General features: G+C 52.4%; 1 protein-coding gene across 4 annotated transcripts in view; it reads left to right on the top strand.

Annotated features, from left to right (window-relative positions):
• Window positions 1-1859: 1859 nt before the first annotated feature.
• NKAIN1 (sodium/potassium transporting ATPase interacting 1) overlaps window positions 1860-15308 on the top strand; it is a 42664-nt gene continuing 29215 nt past the window's right edge. Inside the window, exon 1 of one of the 4 annotated variants that reach the window (XM_036835791.1) lies at window positions 1860-2315. In XM_036835791.1, coding sequence (XP_036691686.1) covers window positions 2262-2315 — 54 coding nt within the window. In that variant the 5' untranslated portion in view covers window positions 1860-2261. The remainder of the gene's footprint in view (window positions 2316-15308) is intronic. The other 3 variants (XM_036835810.1, XM_036835781.1, XM_036835801.1) reach the window with 3 other exon arrangements.

Below are 15308 nucleotides of genomic sequence, written 5' to 3'. Positions count from 1 at the left end.
CACCCCCCATAATTTCAACTCTACGAATATTCTGTGTGTTTTAAAATACCAAGTGGTTGGGACTTCCCTGGCAGTCCAGTGGTTAAGACTCAGAGCTTCAAATGCAGGGGGCACGGGTTTGATCCCTGGTCGGGGAACTAGGATCCCACATGCCGCACGACACAGTTAAAGGAAAAAAAAAAAAAAAGCACAACTAAGTGGCAAAAAATAAAATAAATAAAATAAAAGTGGCGGCTGACAAGTGGGTGGAGGATGGAGACCAGTGAAGAGACCATTCTGACAGTCCAGGGAGAAAACACGACTGGCTTCAGGGGCATGTGTCCTCTGCAGTCACACAGGGCCCTCCCTGTGCTTGGTTTTATGGTCTGCTGTGTCTTCCTTCCTAATGAGCCTTAAGGAGTCTTGCATTTTCATTTTGCACTGGCCCCCACAAATTATGTCGCCAGTCCTAGGAGAAATCATGCGTTCGAGTGCTTACTCTGTAAACAGCGCGTAAGTGGCAGTGCTGGAACTGGAATCCAAGCTGCTTGGGTCCAGAACCATGGGTCTTAATCTATGTCATACTGTTTTCTGAGTCCAGAGGGCCAGTGAGAGCTGAGAAGAAGGATAAGAATAAGAAACATTGTTTCTTCTGCCAGAACACTATTCTCCATGCCTTGGCCTCTCCTTCCCTCCTACTGTCTTCTCAGTATCAATGCCATGTCCTCAAGGAGGCCTTTTGGGGTCTCCGGACCTGAGTTATGGCCCCCTTATTCTTTCACTTTTTGTTATCCTTTAAGGTACTCATCAGAATTTGTCATTATTTATTTGCATGTTTTCTGGTTTTAATGACAATTCCTCACTAGACTATTCTCTCAGTGAGTGCAGGACTGGTTCATCCCCTTATCCCCAGTGGAGAGCCTGGTAGGTAGTAGGTATTTCATAGATAACAGCTGGAAGGTAAGTTCACAGAATGTACTGACAGGTCAGATGGGATAGAGGAGCCCGGAGGATGCCGCAGGGATTCCCACCTGAGTGATGCTAATCCCTATATAAGACGTTAGGAGTGGGGCTGGGATGATTCAGTGGACTGGGGATGTGTTTGACAGCTTGAGTGCTTTTGGAGGGGGTGCCTTGAAGAAGGCAGTCTTCTACTGGCAAGCCCTTCCTGACTCCCTCCCCAATGCAGCCTGGGTGAGGGGCTGGCCACAGCCCCCTGGGCAGACCATTGCCATCAGGCATCTGCTGCTTATGCCCCTGGGGGTTGCCTATTCCCTGGCCTGGGAAGCTCAGTTGGTTCTGGAACAGTGTTGCTGGGCTCATCTCTGGGTCATAGGGCTCCCAGGGGTGTGTATGCAGTCAGTCGGGGCTCAATAAATGCCAGTAGAAGAAAAGAGGGAAGGAAGAACTCAGGAGGGAAGCTGGGATGGGGAGCAGATCTGGGAAGTGGAGTGGAAACAGAAGGCCAAGGTTGGAGCCGCCGGGCCCTAGGGACAAGGTGGACAGAGGAATGCTCCAGCACCCTCGGGAGGCCAGGCACAGAGCTAAGTGCTTTATTCACCTAACTGCATTTCATCTTTGCGGCAACACTGAAGCAGTCATTATTATTCCTATTTTGTTAGGAAAACGGAGGCCCAGAGAGGTGACGTGATTTGCCCAAGGTCACACAGCGAGTGAGCAGTGAAGTTTGGGTTTGACCCAGGGCCATCAGTCCCCAAGCCTTCACTCTTCCCACTTCACTCCTGCCTCTCGCCCCTGCTCTCCGCTTCCCTCCCCCTTCTCCCCTCCCTCCGTTTCCTCGGCCGCCCCGCCCCGCCCCTCTCCTCCCCTCCTCTTCCCTCCCCTCTTTCCCTCCTTCCCTACCTCTCGGCGGCGGCGGAGCCACGTGGTGGGGCTGGGAAGCCGCGGCCGCCGAGCGCCTGGGCGGCTGCCCCTGCTGGGCAGTGCTGCTCTGCGCTGCGCCGCGCTCGGTGCCTGCGCTCCCCGCTCCGCACTCCCCGCCAGCCGCCCCGGGGCGGGAGGCGCGCCTGGCGGCCGACCGGCCGGCCAGACAAAGGAGGCGCGGCAGAGCCGGCGCGCGAGCGGACGGACCATGGACTCCGAGCGCGAGCGGCCGGCCGCAGCCCTGAGGACCCGGCGCTCCCGGGCCCGGCCCTAGGCGCCCGGCCCCGCCGCCCGGGGCGCCCAGCTGGGAGAACGCGGAGCCCGCGCGGCGCGGAGGAGGCGGCGGCCGCCGAGCTAGAGGGGCGCCGCGGCGAACGGCGCGCGCGGCCCCCGGAGCCATGGGCAAGTGCAGCGGGCGCTGCACGCTGGTCGCCTTCTGCTGCCTGCAGCTGGTGAGCGCCGCGCGCCCGGGCGGCCGGGCCGGGTGGGGCGCGGCGGGGCGGGGTCCCGGGGCGTGCGGGTGGGGTGTGTGTCTCTGTCTGTGGGTCTGGGGCGAGCGCCCGGGTTGGGGGGTGGTCTGGAGTCACGAAGCGGACGGGCGGAGCCTGCTCGGGCTGGCCCGGCTGTCTCTTTGTGTGCGCTTCTCGCCCGGCGCTCCCCGGTCCCCGAGTGCGTCCTGTGCGCGAGTCCCCGGCCCGCTCCGCGCCTGGGGCTCGGCGCGTCTCGCCCGCACTGTACGAGCGGCCTTCTGTTGGGGATATGCGCTGTGGGACTGTGGCTCGCCGGGGTTTGGGGGTGTTTCCGAGGCTGGTGTGTGGATCCGTTGAGGTCACTGCCGTGTGTTTTCCTCTAGATCACTCGTTTGCGTGGGTCTCAGCCTCTGGTCTCCGCCCCAGTGTTTCTCACAAAGTCTCTGCTCCTGTGTGTGTCTCTCTCCTGGTTTCTCCTTGGTATGTCTCTAGATCTCTGACCATTTCTGGTCCATGTTCATCTGTGTGTGTCGGGATCATAGACTCCAGGAACCGTTCACTCCTTTGTGCTCTTCCTGCCTCCCTCTATCCTCCTGACTGGGCAGGCCTGGGAATGGAGAGCCCCTCCCTGGAGAGGGTCACAAGGAGCTACCAGGTCCTGGGCCAATCTGACCAACCAGGTGCGGGATCGCCCTCCCTGCTTGGGCTGAGGCCACAGGCATTCTGTCAGTCACCATTTCCACCAGAGTGGGGGGGCAGGGGGGAGGCAGGCTCCTCTGCCTGGGCTGGCACTGATAGGGGTGGGATACTTGGGTGCCCTGGGGAGGATGGGAGCATCTGGGGACACTATATCTAATCCCAGCCCAGGGAACTCAGGTTCTTGTCTCAGGGAGGCCAGTGGAGTGAATTTGGGGGCTGAAGGGGACCAGCTCTGCCCTTCAGTTCAGACTCTGGCAGGTGAATTTGGGAAGGTGTTTAAGGAGAGGCCAGGATCTCCTGCCTACCCTAGAGCTGAGGCCCAACAACTGGGGGCTTTGGGGGCAGAGGTGCATGGGGACCTCCATGGATGGAACTCAGGTCTGAGTCTGAGTTGGGGTAACCTGAGCCTCACTGATGCCTGACTCCGTGATCCGGGTCTCCACTTTTGCCTGCATCCATTGCCCTTCCTCCACCACAGGTGTGTACAGTAACGCAGAATGAAGCTTTGAGTGTGGCTATACAGACCTCCTCGTTCATCTTTTTTCTCTCCTCTTGTGGACCCCAACCCCAAACTTGCATCCACAGACCTGCCCTCTTGGGCAGCGGGCGAAACAGCTGGGCCCTGAAGATTGTAGCCCTGCTCCCAGCTGTGGGCTGCAGGGCAAGTGACTTCCCCTGGCTGGGCCATCTTAGTCGGCCTCTCGGTAAATTCCTCATCCTTGAGTGTGGCAGAGGGGATTAATTAAGATCAGGTAGAATGGAAACTCCAGAAGGGCAGAGATTATCTTTCTCGTTCCCCCTAAATCCCCAGCAGCTGGAACAGTGCCTGGCACTCCATTAATATTTGTAAAATAAATGAGTGAATCAGTTATTTGGCAACTCCAGGCTCCCAGTTCCTCTTGATCTCCTTTGAGGAACATAAAATGCCAAGAAGTGCTGAAACTTTCCAAGGAATTATTTTTTCTGTGTTAATTTTAAAATTTTAAACTAGGACTTTTTCTTTAATTAGAAAAGTAACACACACATATTATAAAATGATTAAATCAATAAATAACCAAACAGAGCAGAAGTTAAAGACGTTTCCTTCTATGCCCAGTCCCATACCCCAAAGGTAAGCACTATTAACAGTTTGGCCCACGGTCATTCTCTGTTGATGATAATAACAGTGGTTAGCTTTGGGGAGCACTTACTAGGTGCTAGGTACCCTGTAAGCACTTTTCCATGTATTAACTCATTTAATCCTCCTAACAACCCTAGGAAGTAGCTTGCCCAAAGTTCTACAGTTAGGGGCCAGGCTGTGATGCCAGACAGCTGACCAGCATCCTCTGTTGCCTTCTTAACTGTAAAAGTAGTTCTGGCTCTGGTGAGTCAGGGGTCCCTTGGGAGGTGCTTCCTACTATATAGAGAGATGAAGGCGGCGAGGCAGTATCCCTGCCTCTCACTTACCTGCCTCCATAGCTCTCCCCAGCTCAGCTAAACCCACCCTTCCACTTAGAGGGCTCACCAGCACAAGGGGCTCTGGAATTAGACAAGACCTGGGTGGGATTCTGATCCTTCTATATCTTGGCTGGGTGCCTTTGGGCGGCTTGTGAGGGTTACATGACATAATTTGGGGAGGTGCTCTGAGGAGGGACTTGAAAATGGGTCTCTTGGGTCTGTTGCTCTCTCTGGTCCGATTGCAGAGTGGGTCCCTTCAGCTGTCGCTGACCCCCAGGAGCCTTCGCTGCCTGACAGCTTTGGTAATGTGCTCCCGGCTGCTGGAATTCACCAGCCTGACATCATCCCAGGGAGAAGGGAGCCTGTTTTCTCATCCAGTGGACAGGGGCAGAGAAGGAAGAGACTGTTAAATGTTTCTCAGCTGAAAACTTTAGAAGAGGAACTGTGTCGTTTTTCTTTCTTGTGTGGGGCTTGATGATTACAAGAAAACAGGCCAGTTCTAAACACTGTTCTATAGTTGGGGTAGACTTGCTTTGGGTGAGGGAGTACGATGTGAGGGTGCACTGGAGGGTAGGAGAAGCAGGTGGGGGCTGGACCGTTCAGGTGGACAAGTAAAGGGGACAAGGCTCTGGAGTTTGACAGGACAGATGTGGGTTGGAGTCCTGGCTCTGTCACTTCCTAGCTGTGTGATCTTAAACAAGTTGCTTAGCCTCTCTGAGCCAGTTTTGTCATCTGTTAAATAGAGATGATAGAAACAGTTCCCAAGTCTTAGGGTTGTTGTTAGGATTAAATGCATATAACTTAATGCAGATGAGCTTAGCACTGTGCCAGGCACAGAGTGAGCATTCAATAAACTATAGTTTTTTATTGTTATTATCTTAATGATGTCTACCCTGGTATGCTTTCCTGGAATTGTGACCCAGACATATCCAAGTGCCTTCCTGCACTCTTCCTTTGTGGGAAGCAGCAGGTAGTTGGGCATGGAGCTAAAAGTCAGGAGGCCTGGATTCAAGCCTGCCGCTGCCACCGACATCCTGTGAACTTGGACAAGTCTTTTCCCTACTGCAAGCCTTGGTTTTTCCCCATCTGTAAAATGGGAAGAACCACTGGCCTGTGTCTCTAGGGTCCTGCCAGTTCTGCCCATCTGGGACCCTGGGAGGATGTCTGGACTGGCCTGGAGGTTTCTGTGTGTCTCAGTCTAGTTCGACTCTGTAGAACGTCTTGGGTCCCTTCCTTTCTCCCTACTTGGTATATCATCTTAACATTACTAATGCTATTCACACCCTAATTTTTATGTGTTTCCCTTTTCCCTCCCCTGTCCAAACCCTGCCCTTCTTTCCTGGTCCACCTCCTTCCTGAAAGAGGATGAACCAGGGAGATTTGCCCAAGGGAATCATCAATTTCTTCATCATCACCATGATCACTCCCATTTCTGGAGTTCTGTGCTAAGCACTTTATATGCATAACCTCATTTAACCCAGTGAGCTTACATATGTAAAGTGCTTGGCAAAGTTGCCTGGTACATGTTAAGTGATCGATAAACATTAGCTATTTTACGGTTTTTATCCTTCTTATTTTTATCCTACAAAATGGGATAGATGTTTTTATTAGCCCCTTTTTCTTTTTTTTTAAATTAATTAATTTATTTGTTTGTTTTTTAACTTTTGGCTGTGTTGGGTCTTTCGTTGCTGCGCATGGGCTTTTTCTAGTTGTGGCGAGAGGGGGCTACTCTTCGTTGCGGAACGCGGGCTTCTCACTATCGTGGCTTCTCTTGTTGCGGAGCATGGGTTCTAGGCACGCAGTTAGCCCCTTTTTCTGATGAGGAAACTGAGGCTCAGGCCTCTAAGCTAGTCAGTGACAGCACCAAGATTCACGCGCTCTTTTGCCGGAGCAGAGAGCCACCCTCTCCACCCTATGTCACTCTGCTGCTCATGTTTAAGCAGCCCGTGACCTCAGACAGGTCTCTTCACTGCTTCAGCCCTCAGTCTCCTTATCTGAAAACGAAAATGATACTGTCTCAATAGGATCACCCACATGCCTGGCACCGTGAGCCAATGAGTGGTCAGTGATACATCACTGCCATGATTGTTCTTGTCCCGGCTCTGTGTGACCTTGGACACATGCATTCGCTCCTCTGGGCCCCAGTGTCTTTCCCTGTCAAAGAAAAAGAGTCATCCTTACCTCTCAGAGTTAGAAAAAGGGCTTAGGCAGCTGCCATGCACACAGTAGGTACTCAGAAAACACATCGGTTTCATTCTTTTCCCCTCTGGAAAGCTCTTTGCTTTCTGGAAGATGGTGGGTGAGGGGGGAAATATGTTGCTTCCTGCTGAGCTGCGAGTAATGGTGTGAAACGTGGTCAACCTGATTGATGTCGTTATTAGCAGCAGCGGATGGTGAAGACATGAAGACCGGAGGGAGCTAGGCTCTGCAAGGGCCTGCGCTCAGAAGCAGCTGCATCTGCAAGCTCATGGCTTCCTGGCGAGGGGCTGGCTCTGCTCTGGGTGCTTCAGGTCCTTGGGCCGGGCTTCAGAGTCAGAGCACGAAATCGTCCAGGCCACTGACCCTCTTTGTTCTTTATACCCCTTTGACAGGGTAGGGGCTGGGGTGATCAAGTCCCTTTTGCAGATGGACAGACAGAGGCCAAACTGCCCTCAAAACCCTATGAGTTTTATGAGGTGGGCAAGGTGGAATGGAGCAGGGCCCCCCCCACACGGGGGGGAGGTGCAGTGGATGGCCCTGGTTCTGCTCCTTTGCAGGGGTGGTGGCTGGGGGATTTTGACATAAGTACCCCATAAATGGCAGCTACTCTGACATCTGGCACAGAGGGGTGAAGGACCTCTGGGATCAGGCAGACATTGCTGCCTTGCTTTGTGACTTCCAGAAAGTCCCTTACCTTCTCTGAGCCTCTGCCTCTTTCCTGTAAAGTAGTCAGGACAACAGCTCCTACCCCATGGTAGTTTGGGAAGGTTCCCTGAGATGGTGCCCAGACAGCACTGGCCCAGGCAGTGCTCCCTGCGGCTGGCTGTTATTTGCCTTGCAGTTTGGATAAGTCACTTCAGCCCCCATCTCTGCCTGGATTAGAGATTTTAGCGACCAGACTCATACCCATAAACTCTTCAAGTCTTAGTTTCTTTATATGGAAAACGAATGGTTCGGTGGGAAATAATAACAACAACTTCCTTTTATTTGGTGTCTGCTATGAACCAGGCACTGTGCTTAAGTGCTCTATATACCTTATCCTTTGTTACTATCTGGCTTATCCATGGCCACATAAATAGTAGGGACAGAATGAGCATTCACGCATCAGGACTCCACTGCTTCTACCTTGCATGCCCTATTGCTCCCCCGTAGGATTGTGGCGATGCTGGATGTGGAAACCGATGGAGAAATCTAAATCTTTCTTTATCCATAAAGGGTTGTTACTAGACGCCAGACCTTCTGAGCTGCTTATTCAAATGCTAACCCCATCCCCCGTCCCCATTTCTCCTCACCCCAAGACCTGTGTTGGGTTTAAGGGAACTGTGACGCAGGTTAAGAACAAGTTGTGCGGGAAAGAAATTAACCTGTATTGAAGACTTATCAGCCCTCATAACAACTCTATGAGATAGGGATGGTCTTTATACCCATTTACTGATGGGCATACTGAGGTCAGAAGAATGAAGTGACTTGTTACCAAGGAAACAAAAGATACAGTCTAGGCTTCACATAAATGATCACAGGGAAAGGATTTGAGAACAATTGCAAAATCTAGACCAAGTGGAGATGGTCAGCTCTAATGGTTGAAGTCTCTTTTCTCATCTAGTTTCAGGGAGGAGTAGGTGATAGGAGAGCAAGATGAGACCAGAGATGTGCTTTTAAAAGCTAACTCCTGGGCTTCCCTGGTGGCGCAGTGGTTGAGAATCTGCCTGCCAATGCAGGGGACATGGGTTCGAGCCCTGGTCTGGGAAGATCCCACATGCCGCGGAGCAGCTGGGCCTGTGAGCCACAATTACTGAGCTTGCGCATCTGGAGCCTGTGCTCCGCAACAAGAGAGGCCGCGATAGTGAGAGGCCCGTGCACCGCGATGAAGAGTGGCCCCCGCTTGCCACAACTGGAGAAGGCCCTCGCACAGAAACGAAGACCCAACACAGCCATAAATAAATAAATAAATGAATGAATGAATGAATGCTAACTCCGGGCCACAGCAGATGGAGCTGGCTTTGGTCTGGGGAACCCCAGTCCCAATGCTCTTGGTCTCCCTGCTGGTCCTGGAGAGGGAGAGGGATGGTGATTCGGAGACTGAGGGAGAGCCTCAGGCAGCAAAACACGCCTCTCTGGGACATGTGCTCCTGCCAGCAAGTACCAGGGTTTTGGAAGAGCAGTTACTGTGGTTGCAGGTTTTAATGGGTTACTCTGGCCTCCTGGTCCCTGCCTTTCAGAGCAGCTGGTACATCCAGAGGCAGGGAGTTCGACTGGAAAGAGCTTGAGCTGTGCAGTCAGGCTGGGGTTTGAGTTCCATCTCTGCCTCTTTATAGCTGAGTGACCTTGGGCAAGACACTTAACCTCTCTGAGCTTCCACGTGCATTTCTCTAAATCAGGATACTAGTAATCGTCCTCAGAGAAGTGTCCTTCCCGGAGGTAAGATATGCTGAGTAGGAGCTCACAGAGGGTTCACATTCTTGAATGCCCCGTAAGTGAGACAGCAGGTTTTATGAACATGAATATCGTGGGATGGGAAATGGACATGTCCTTTTTTTCAACCAGTTGAAGGCCCAAGTTGAAGCAGAGGTTCTGCTAAACGTTTGTGGCCTTGGCCTTACTGTCCCTCTATCTTCTCTTCTGTAAAATGGGAATAATAATCGCACATCCTCATGGGACTATAGTAAGGGTGACCTGAGATAAGGCAGGGAGAGCTCTGGGCACAGAGTCCAGCGCTCATTCAGAGGAAATCAGAGAGGAAGCTTGGCTCTCTGTGTCCTCTGTAAAGGGAGAAGGTTGGACTCATCATCTCAAAGGACTCCTCCAGCTCTGACTCATCAGTGAGTTCCATCCTTTCCCAGGAGGAGATCAGAGCTGCTGCCACATCAGCCCACCTTGCTGCAGGCAGCGATGACTGATGGGAGTATCAGGCTCTGGGGAGAGGAGGAGACTCCTGCCTCCAATGGCATGCCTGAGGCTTGACACCTGGGGTGCCAGGCTGTCAGGGACTCAGGTGACCTGTTCTTTCCTCTGTCTGTTTGAATGAGTGTCGGTACTATCCCCATCCCAAATGCCCACATGGCATATTTAGTTGTAAGATCAAGTCTCAGACCCCAGAGGTTCAGAGCAGGAGGTTCTAACCCATCATTAACCCCTGACCCACTACAGGGGAACTTCCTGACCCCTAGAAAGACAAAATATTGTTGGGTAAGAGAGTAAGCTTTGCCATCAACTAACCGTACCCTGAGTTGCATTCAGCAAATATTTACGAAGCACCTACAAAGTGCTGGGCACAATTCTTGGTGCTGAGTCACTTTAGGGTACAAAATATACCCTGAGCTGCAAGTCAGAATCCCAGGGTTCTGGTACTCACTTCCTGTGCAACTTTGAGCTGGCCCTGCCCCTCTCTGGGTCTCATTTTCTCCAGTCTGTGAAACCAGGGGATGGAGGAGAGAGTGTTGAACTCCATCAGCGGTTTTCAAACTATCTACAGAGGCTCTGCAGTGGTGGACTGACAATCAGGTGGTGAGTTCCCTGTCTCTGGCAGTGATTAAGAATTTATATGTAGGTTGGATGACTTGGATGTGTAATGGATCTAGTGACGATCCGAGTCCCTTGGAACCACCAGAGGCTGATTCTGGGTCCTGAGAGGACAGTGGCAATAGTACAAAATGGTATATATTATGAATAATGAAAATTGTGAGCATTTTTGTGCTTTTACCATGTCCCTTTGCCTTAAGCATGCTCCCCCCTACCCCAAATCACAGAGCGTGGCAGAGCTCCTGGCACAGGAAGTGGGGGAAATGGGAGTCTGTAGATACTTTACTTCCGTGCCCACTCTGGCTACCCCGTGCCCTAGAAGGAGAGGCAGCCCTGGGATTATTAGGGTAGGGGTGGCTCCTACACCTCTTTCTTTTGAGGTTGGGGGGTAGGTTCTGCAACCCCAGCCTGAACCAGAGATGTGGGTTTTCAATTACAGAATTAAATGCACAATTAGGCATAATTACCAGTGCTCAGAGCCTGAGACTGCTCATAATAGGCGTGTAATCTACTGCAGCCTCTGTTTATACTACTCAGCGCTCTCCCTAATGATGCTAGGATGCCTTCACACTGCACTGTTGCCATGGAGATGAGCCTGCCACTATCATGCAGGGCTGACAAATAGTGTTCTGGTCCTGGACCCCTGGCTTGTTTCTGAGGCCTCTGCAGCCAGCCCTGGAGTGGAGGGGCCGGCCAGGTGGGCCAGGAAGGCAGGTCAGCCCTCCCTGCCCTCTGACATACCCCACTGGTTTGAGCCAGCCTCAGAGGCACCAGGGAGGACAGGAAGGGGGGTGGGTTCAGTCCCCCAGAGTCCTCAAGGCTGGAGCAGGATGGCCCAGGTACTGTGAAAGGTCTGTGGTTACCCATTCAAGCCGTGGTCTGGACAAGGGGCCCTGCAAACAGCCAGCTCCCACATAGGACTGGCTGTGCTATGAACTGGCTCTGTGACTTTGGACAAGTCCTTGCCCGCTCTGGGGCTCGGTTTCCCCATATGTGAAATGTCCAATAAAGAAGATTTACTGGGCATTTCGAAGCACTGCCAACTGTCGCAACCGCTCTACCTGTGGAAGCTCATTCACCCTCACTGCACCCTTTTGTGGTAGACAGTTATGATCCCTATTTTGCAGAAGCAGAATCTGAGGCTGCAGGCGGTTACGTCAGGCAGTGGAGGAGCTGGGATACCAACCCAGGCAGCCAGACTCCAGGCCCTACTCTTAACCTCTAGCGTATGGCCTCACATGTGTCATCCCTTATCACCCTCCCAGCAGCCCCAGGGCTGGACCACTGTTATCCCCATTTCCTAGATAAGGGCTCTGAGGCTCAGAGAGCTACAGTTGATTGCCCGGTGTCACACAGCAAGGCAGTGACACAGCAGGTTCTGGCTGATGCCAAAAGCCAGGATTGCTAACTTTGGCTTCTTAGTGGAAGTCATAAAGAGTGAAAAGATTTACTTCCTCAAGCACATACCAAGGACCCCCTTGATCCCCACCTGGACTGGCCCCAGCCACGAGGCAGGGAGGCCTGGGGTCCGCCCAGACCCAGCAGTAAGATTTGATCTTGGAGGGAATCTTGGTCTGGTTCTTCTCTCATCTGTCTACCCCCACCTTGGTCACTGGAAACAGAGCGTATTGTTATGCTCTTTTTTTTCTTTTCTACATTCCTCTGTCATTCAGCATATTATGGATACCTACTGTGTGCCAGTTCTTGGGGACCAGATGGATCAGACACAGTGGAGAAACAAGACTGGAACACAGAAGTTTCAGGGTCAGATGGGCTTGGGTTAAAATCCTGCCACTTAACGCATGATCTGGGGCAAGTTGCTTGACCATTCTGTGCCTTAGTTTCTTCATCTGTTATGAGGCACCAATCTATACCTTGCAGGGTGTTGACAATATGAGCAATAACAACTACCACTTAGCAGATGCTCACTGTATGCCAGGCACTCGGCTGAGGCCACTGTATGCCCTGGATGAACCTTCCTAACACAGAGTCTCTCATTCCCGTTTAACAGACAAAGCAACTGAAGTTCAAGAAGTTCAAGTGCCTTGCCCAGGGCCCCCACAGCCCCGAGTCCAGAGCCCCTACTCATCTTTACTAAGTGTCCCACCAGGATGGAGATGTGTGTGTTCCTCCTGCCACTTCCCTGAAGCCCCCGGCTGCTTGGCCAGTTCTTCTTAGGGAATGAGGCATCCAGATGAAAGGACAATCTGAGGGCGACAGTGCCCACCTGACACTGCCCAGGGTTCTGTCTAACTGGATGATACCCCATTGAAATCCTAAAGGCTGGGTTTTCTGAGAGGAGGGTATCAGACATCACTCTGCCTCCGTACTCTACAGCTGGGAAAACTAGGATTTTCCCAAGACCACAATGCAAGTCAGTGGCAGAGTTGAGACTGGGACCCAAAGCCAGTTTAGGACACTTCTTGTTACCTTCCTTTTACCCCCCACCAGTCCTTTGGAGAGAGGCGTCTGGGGGGCTGTGGTGTGTATATTTGTGTGTTTGTATGTATGTATGCATGCAAAACTGCACACAGCTGCATGCCCAAGCATTTGTGGGGCAGACATTGGCACGTGGAGATTTGTGGATCAATAAACATCCCCTCCCGCTTCCTCCCTCTTCATTTATTCATGAACTCTGAACTCCTTGGCTCCAGAGAAACTGCCTGGAAGAAAACAATTAGAGCATAATTAGAACCATTCCTATTATCAACTCTCAGCGGGAGAGGAAGGGGGGCTGCTAGGGTGTAGGGGTGGCCCTAGGAGTTCCCATCGCCCCAACTCCTGCAGCTGCCCATTCAGCTCCTGCTCACCCCGCAGAGCTCAGCCCCCCTGGAGTCCCAGGCACTAGTCCATCTTCAGCAGAGAATAAGGACCTCATCCTGGAGGCATCCAAGCACTTGATAAAGCCAAGGAGGAGAGCTTTCTGCCTTGCATACTAAGTTAGAGTAGGTGATTTCCAAGTCCCTTCCACGCTAAGCTGCTTGGGTGCTCCCTGCCAGGGCCGGGGGCCAGGCACTGCAGGATAACTAAGAAGCACAACATGGCTCCTGCTTTCTAGAAAACATCCCTGTATCAGATTGCATTGAATGAAGACTACAATGACAATAGGAAATGTAAATTACCTGGAGGAAGCAATTTACCAGGCTGGGCTCCATTCCTTGCCCATGATTAATAGTAATCATAACAGTACCAGCAGTGGATGTTTATGGATTGTTCCTAACCCCAGAGCCACTGCTCTTCCCCACCAGGTGTCCCACCAGCAGAGAGAGGTCACCCGGGAACAGGCATTCCTCCCCCTCTCTCAGGAACAGGAAGGTAAGATGCAGTGAGGTGCCAGGCACTATGTTTCTCACTTCAGATGCATTTTCTTACTTAATCTTGCAGAGACCCTAGGGGGTAGATATTAATATTATCTCCAGTGTACAGGTGAGGAAACTGAGGCTCGGGAAGTAACAAAGCCTGCCCAAGATAACACAGGGTTGGTGTAGACTGAAACCCAGGCCTTTCGGACTCTAGAACCCTTCTCATGCTTTGTACTTGACTAGGTTTGTTGGGTTTTTTTTCCTAATTATTTTTCTTTTTTTAAAAAATTTATTTTATTTATTTATTTATTTATTTATTTATGGCTGTGTTGGGTCTTCGTTTCTGTGCGAGGGCTTTCTCTAGTTGCGGCAAGCGGGGGCCACTCTTCATTGCGGTGCGCGGGCCTCTCACTGTCGCGGCCTCTCTTGTTGCGGAGCACAGGCTCCAGACGCGCAGGCTCAGTAATTGTGGCTCACGGGCCTAGTTGCTCCGCGGCATGTGGGATCTTCCCAGACCAGGGCTCGAACCCGTGTGCCCTGCATTGGCAGGCAGATTCTCAACCACTGTGCCACCAGGGAAGCCCACTTGACTAGGTTTGAGGGTGCAGTTTGCTCTCTCTTGAACTTCAAGTTGGACCTTGTAAAGCTATTTGATGCACCCCCTGTGTCCGTCTCCTGGTCGAAGGTAACGTGTTGAATCCTCTCGTTCCTCTTTTTCTCACTATGTGCCAGCTGAAGAGAGAGTGCGAGAGCCCTGCTACTGATCTGGGTCAGGGCCCCCAGAACCAGCCTTGGCAAAGGAAAGTGAAGGCCTAGCAGATGAGGGTGTGGGGCCTCTTGAGAGAGGGTCACCATGGATAAAGGAGCCCAGGCTGTAACCAAGGAGACAGCCCCACAGCCCTTAGGCTGTGACAGGAGGGTGTGGCTTCATGATGGGGAGGGGAGGAAATTGCCACCTGGGGCCCAAATGGACAGAGAAGGGGATGGTGGGCTAGATTCATTCAGAGGAGGAGCACAGGGCTGTGATGCTCCCACCTGGGGATGGGGGTGGATACCTGGGACCACAGGCTCCCTTCTTCCCTTACCCTGTCCCACCTGAGGGGAGGCAGCCGTGATAACAAGCTCCCCTTCGTTGACCCGCTGTAGGGTGCTGCCCCCTTTCTCCGAGTGACAGGTGGTCACCCTGGTAACGGGCCCTGTGCCCACCGGGGGTCTCTGACTTCCCAGTGGCCCCCTCCATCACAGGTGAAGATAGATTATTCGGCCACACACAGATGTCCTGCTGGAGGTGAGGGCTCACGTGAGGCCAACTTTCAGATGTGGGCAGCTTTATAACACGGCTCCTTGTTGCCTTCAGGAGGAAGTCCAATGGTTCTCAAACTTTAGCGTGCATCACAAACACCTAGAGAGCTTGTTCAGATACAGATTTCTGCATCCTGCCCCGAGTGTCCGATTTAGTAGGTCTGAGGTGGGGCCTGAGAATTTGCATTTCTAACAAGTTCCAAGGTGCTGCTAATGCTGCTAGTCACACGTTGAGAATTACTGGGCTAGCTAGTGGGACACTGGGTGGCCCTGGAGGCCCCGCCAACCCTGACGCTCACCACGTCCATGTCCTTGAGCTCTGGCCACGTTGAGGTAAGCACACCAGCTGTACCTCACACCTCTGTGCCTTTGCACCTGCTGTTCCTGTCTCTGGAAGTCCCCTCCGCTCTTAATCTCCTTAAGGCCAGCTCACCCATCATCTCCTCTTTGGAGCGTCACTGTACTCCTGCACCCGTCTTCCTCTGGCCTCTGGGGACACCTTGCCCCTACTGCCTGC

This window comes from Balaenoptera musculus, chromosome 1, assembly GCF_009873245.2.
Source record: "Balaenoptera musculus isolate JJ_BM4_2016_0621 chromosome 1, mBalMus1.pri.v3, whole genome shotgun sequence".
NCBI classification, from domain to species: Eukaryota; Metazoa; Chordata; class Mammalia; order Artiodactyla; family Balaenopteridae; genus Balaenoptera; species Balaenoptera musculus.
The sequence above is the reverse complement of the archived record's forward strand: the minus strand, read 5'-3'. Positions and strand labels throughout refer to the sequence as shown.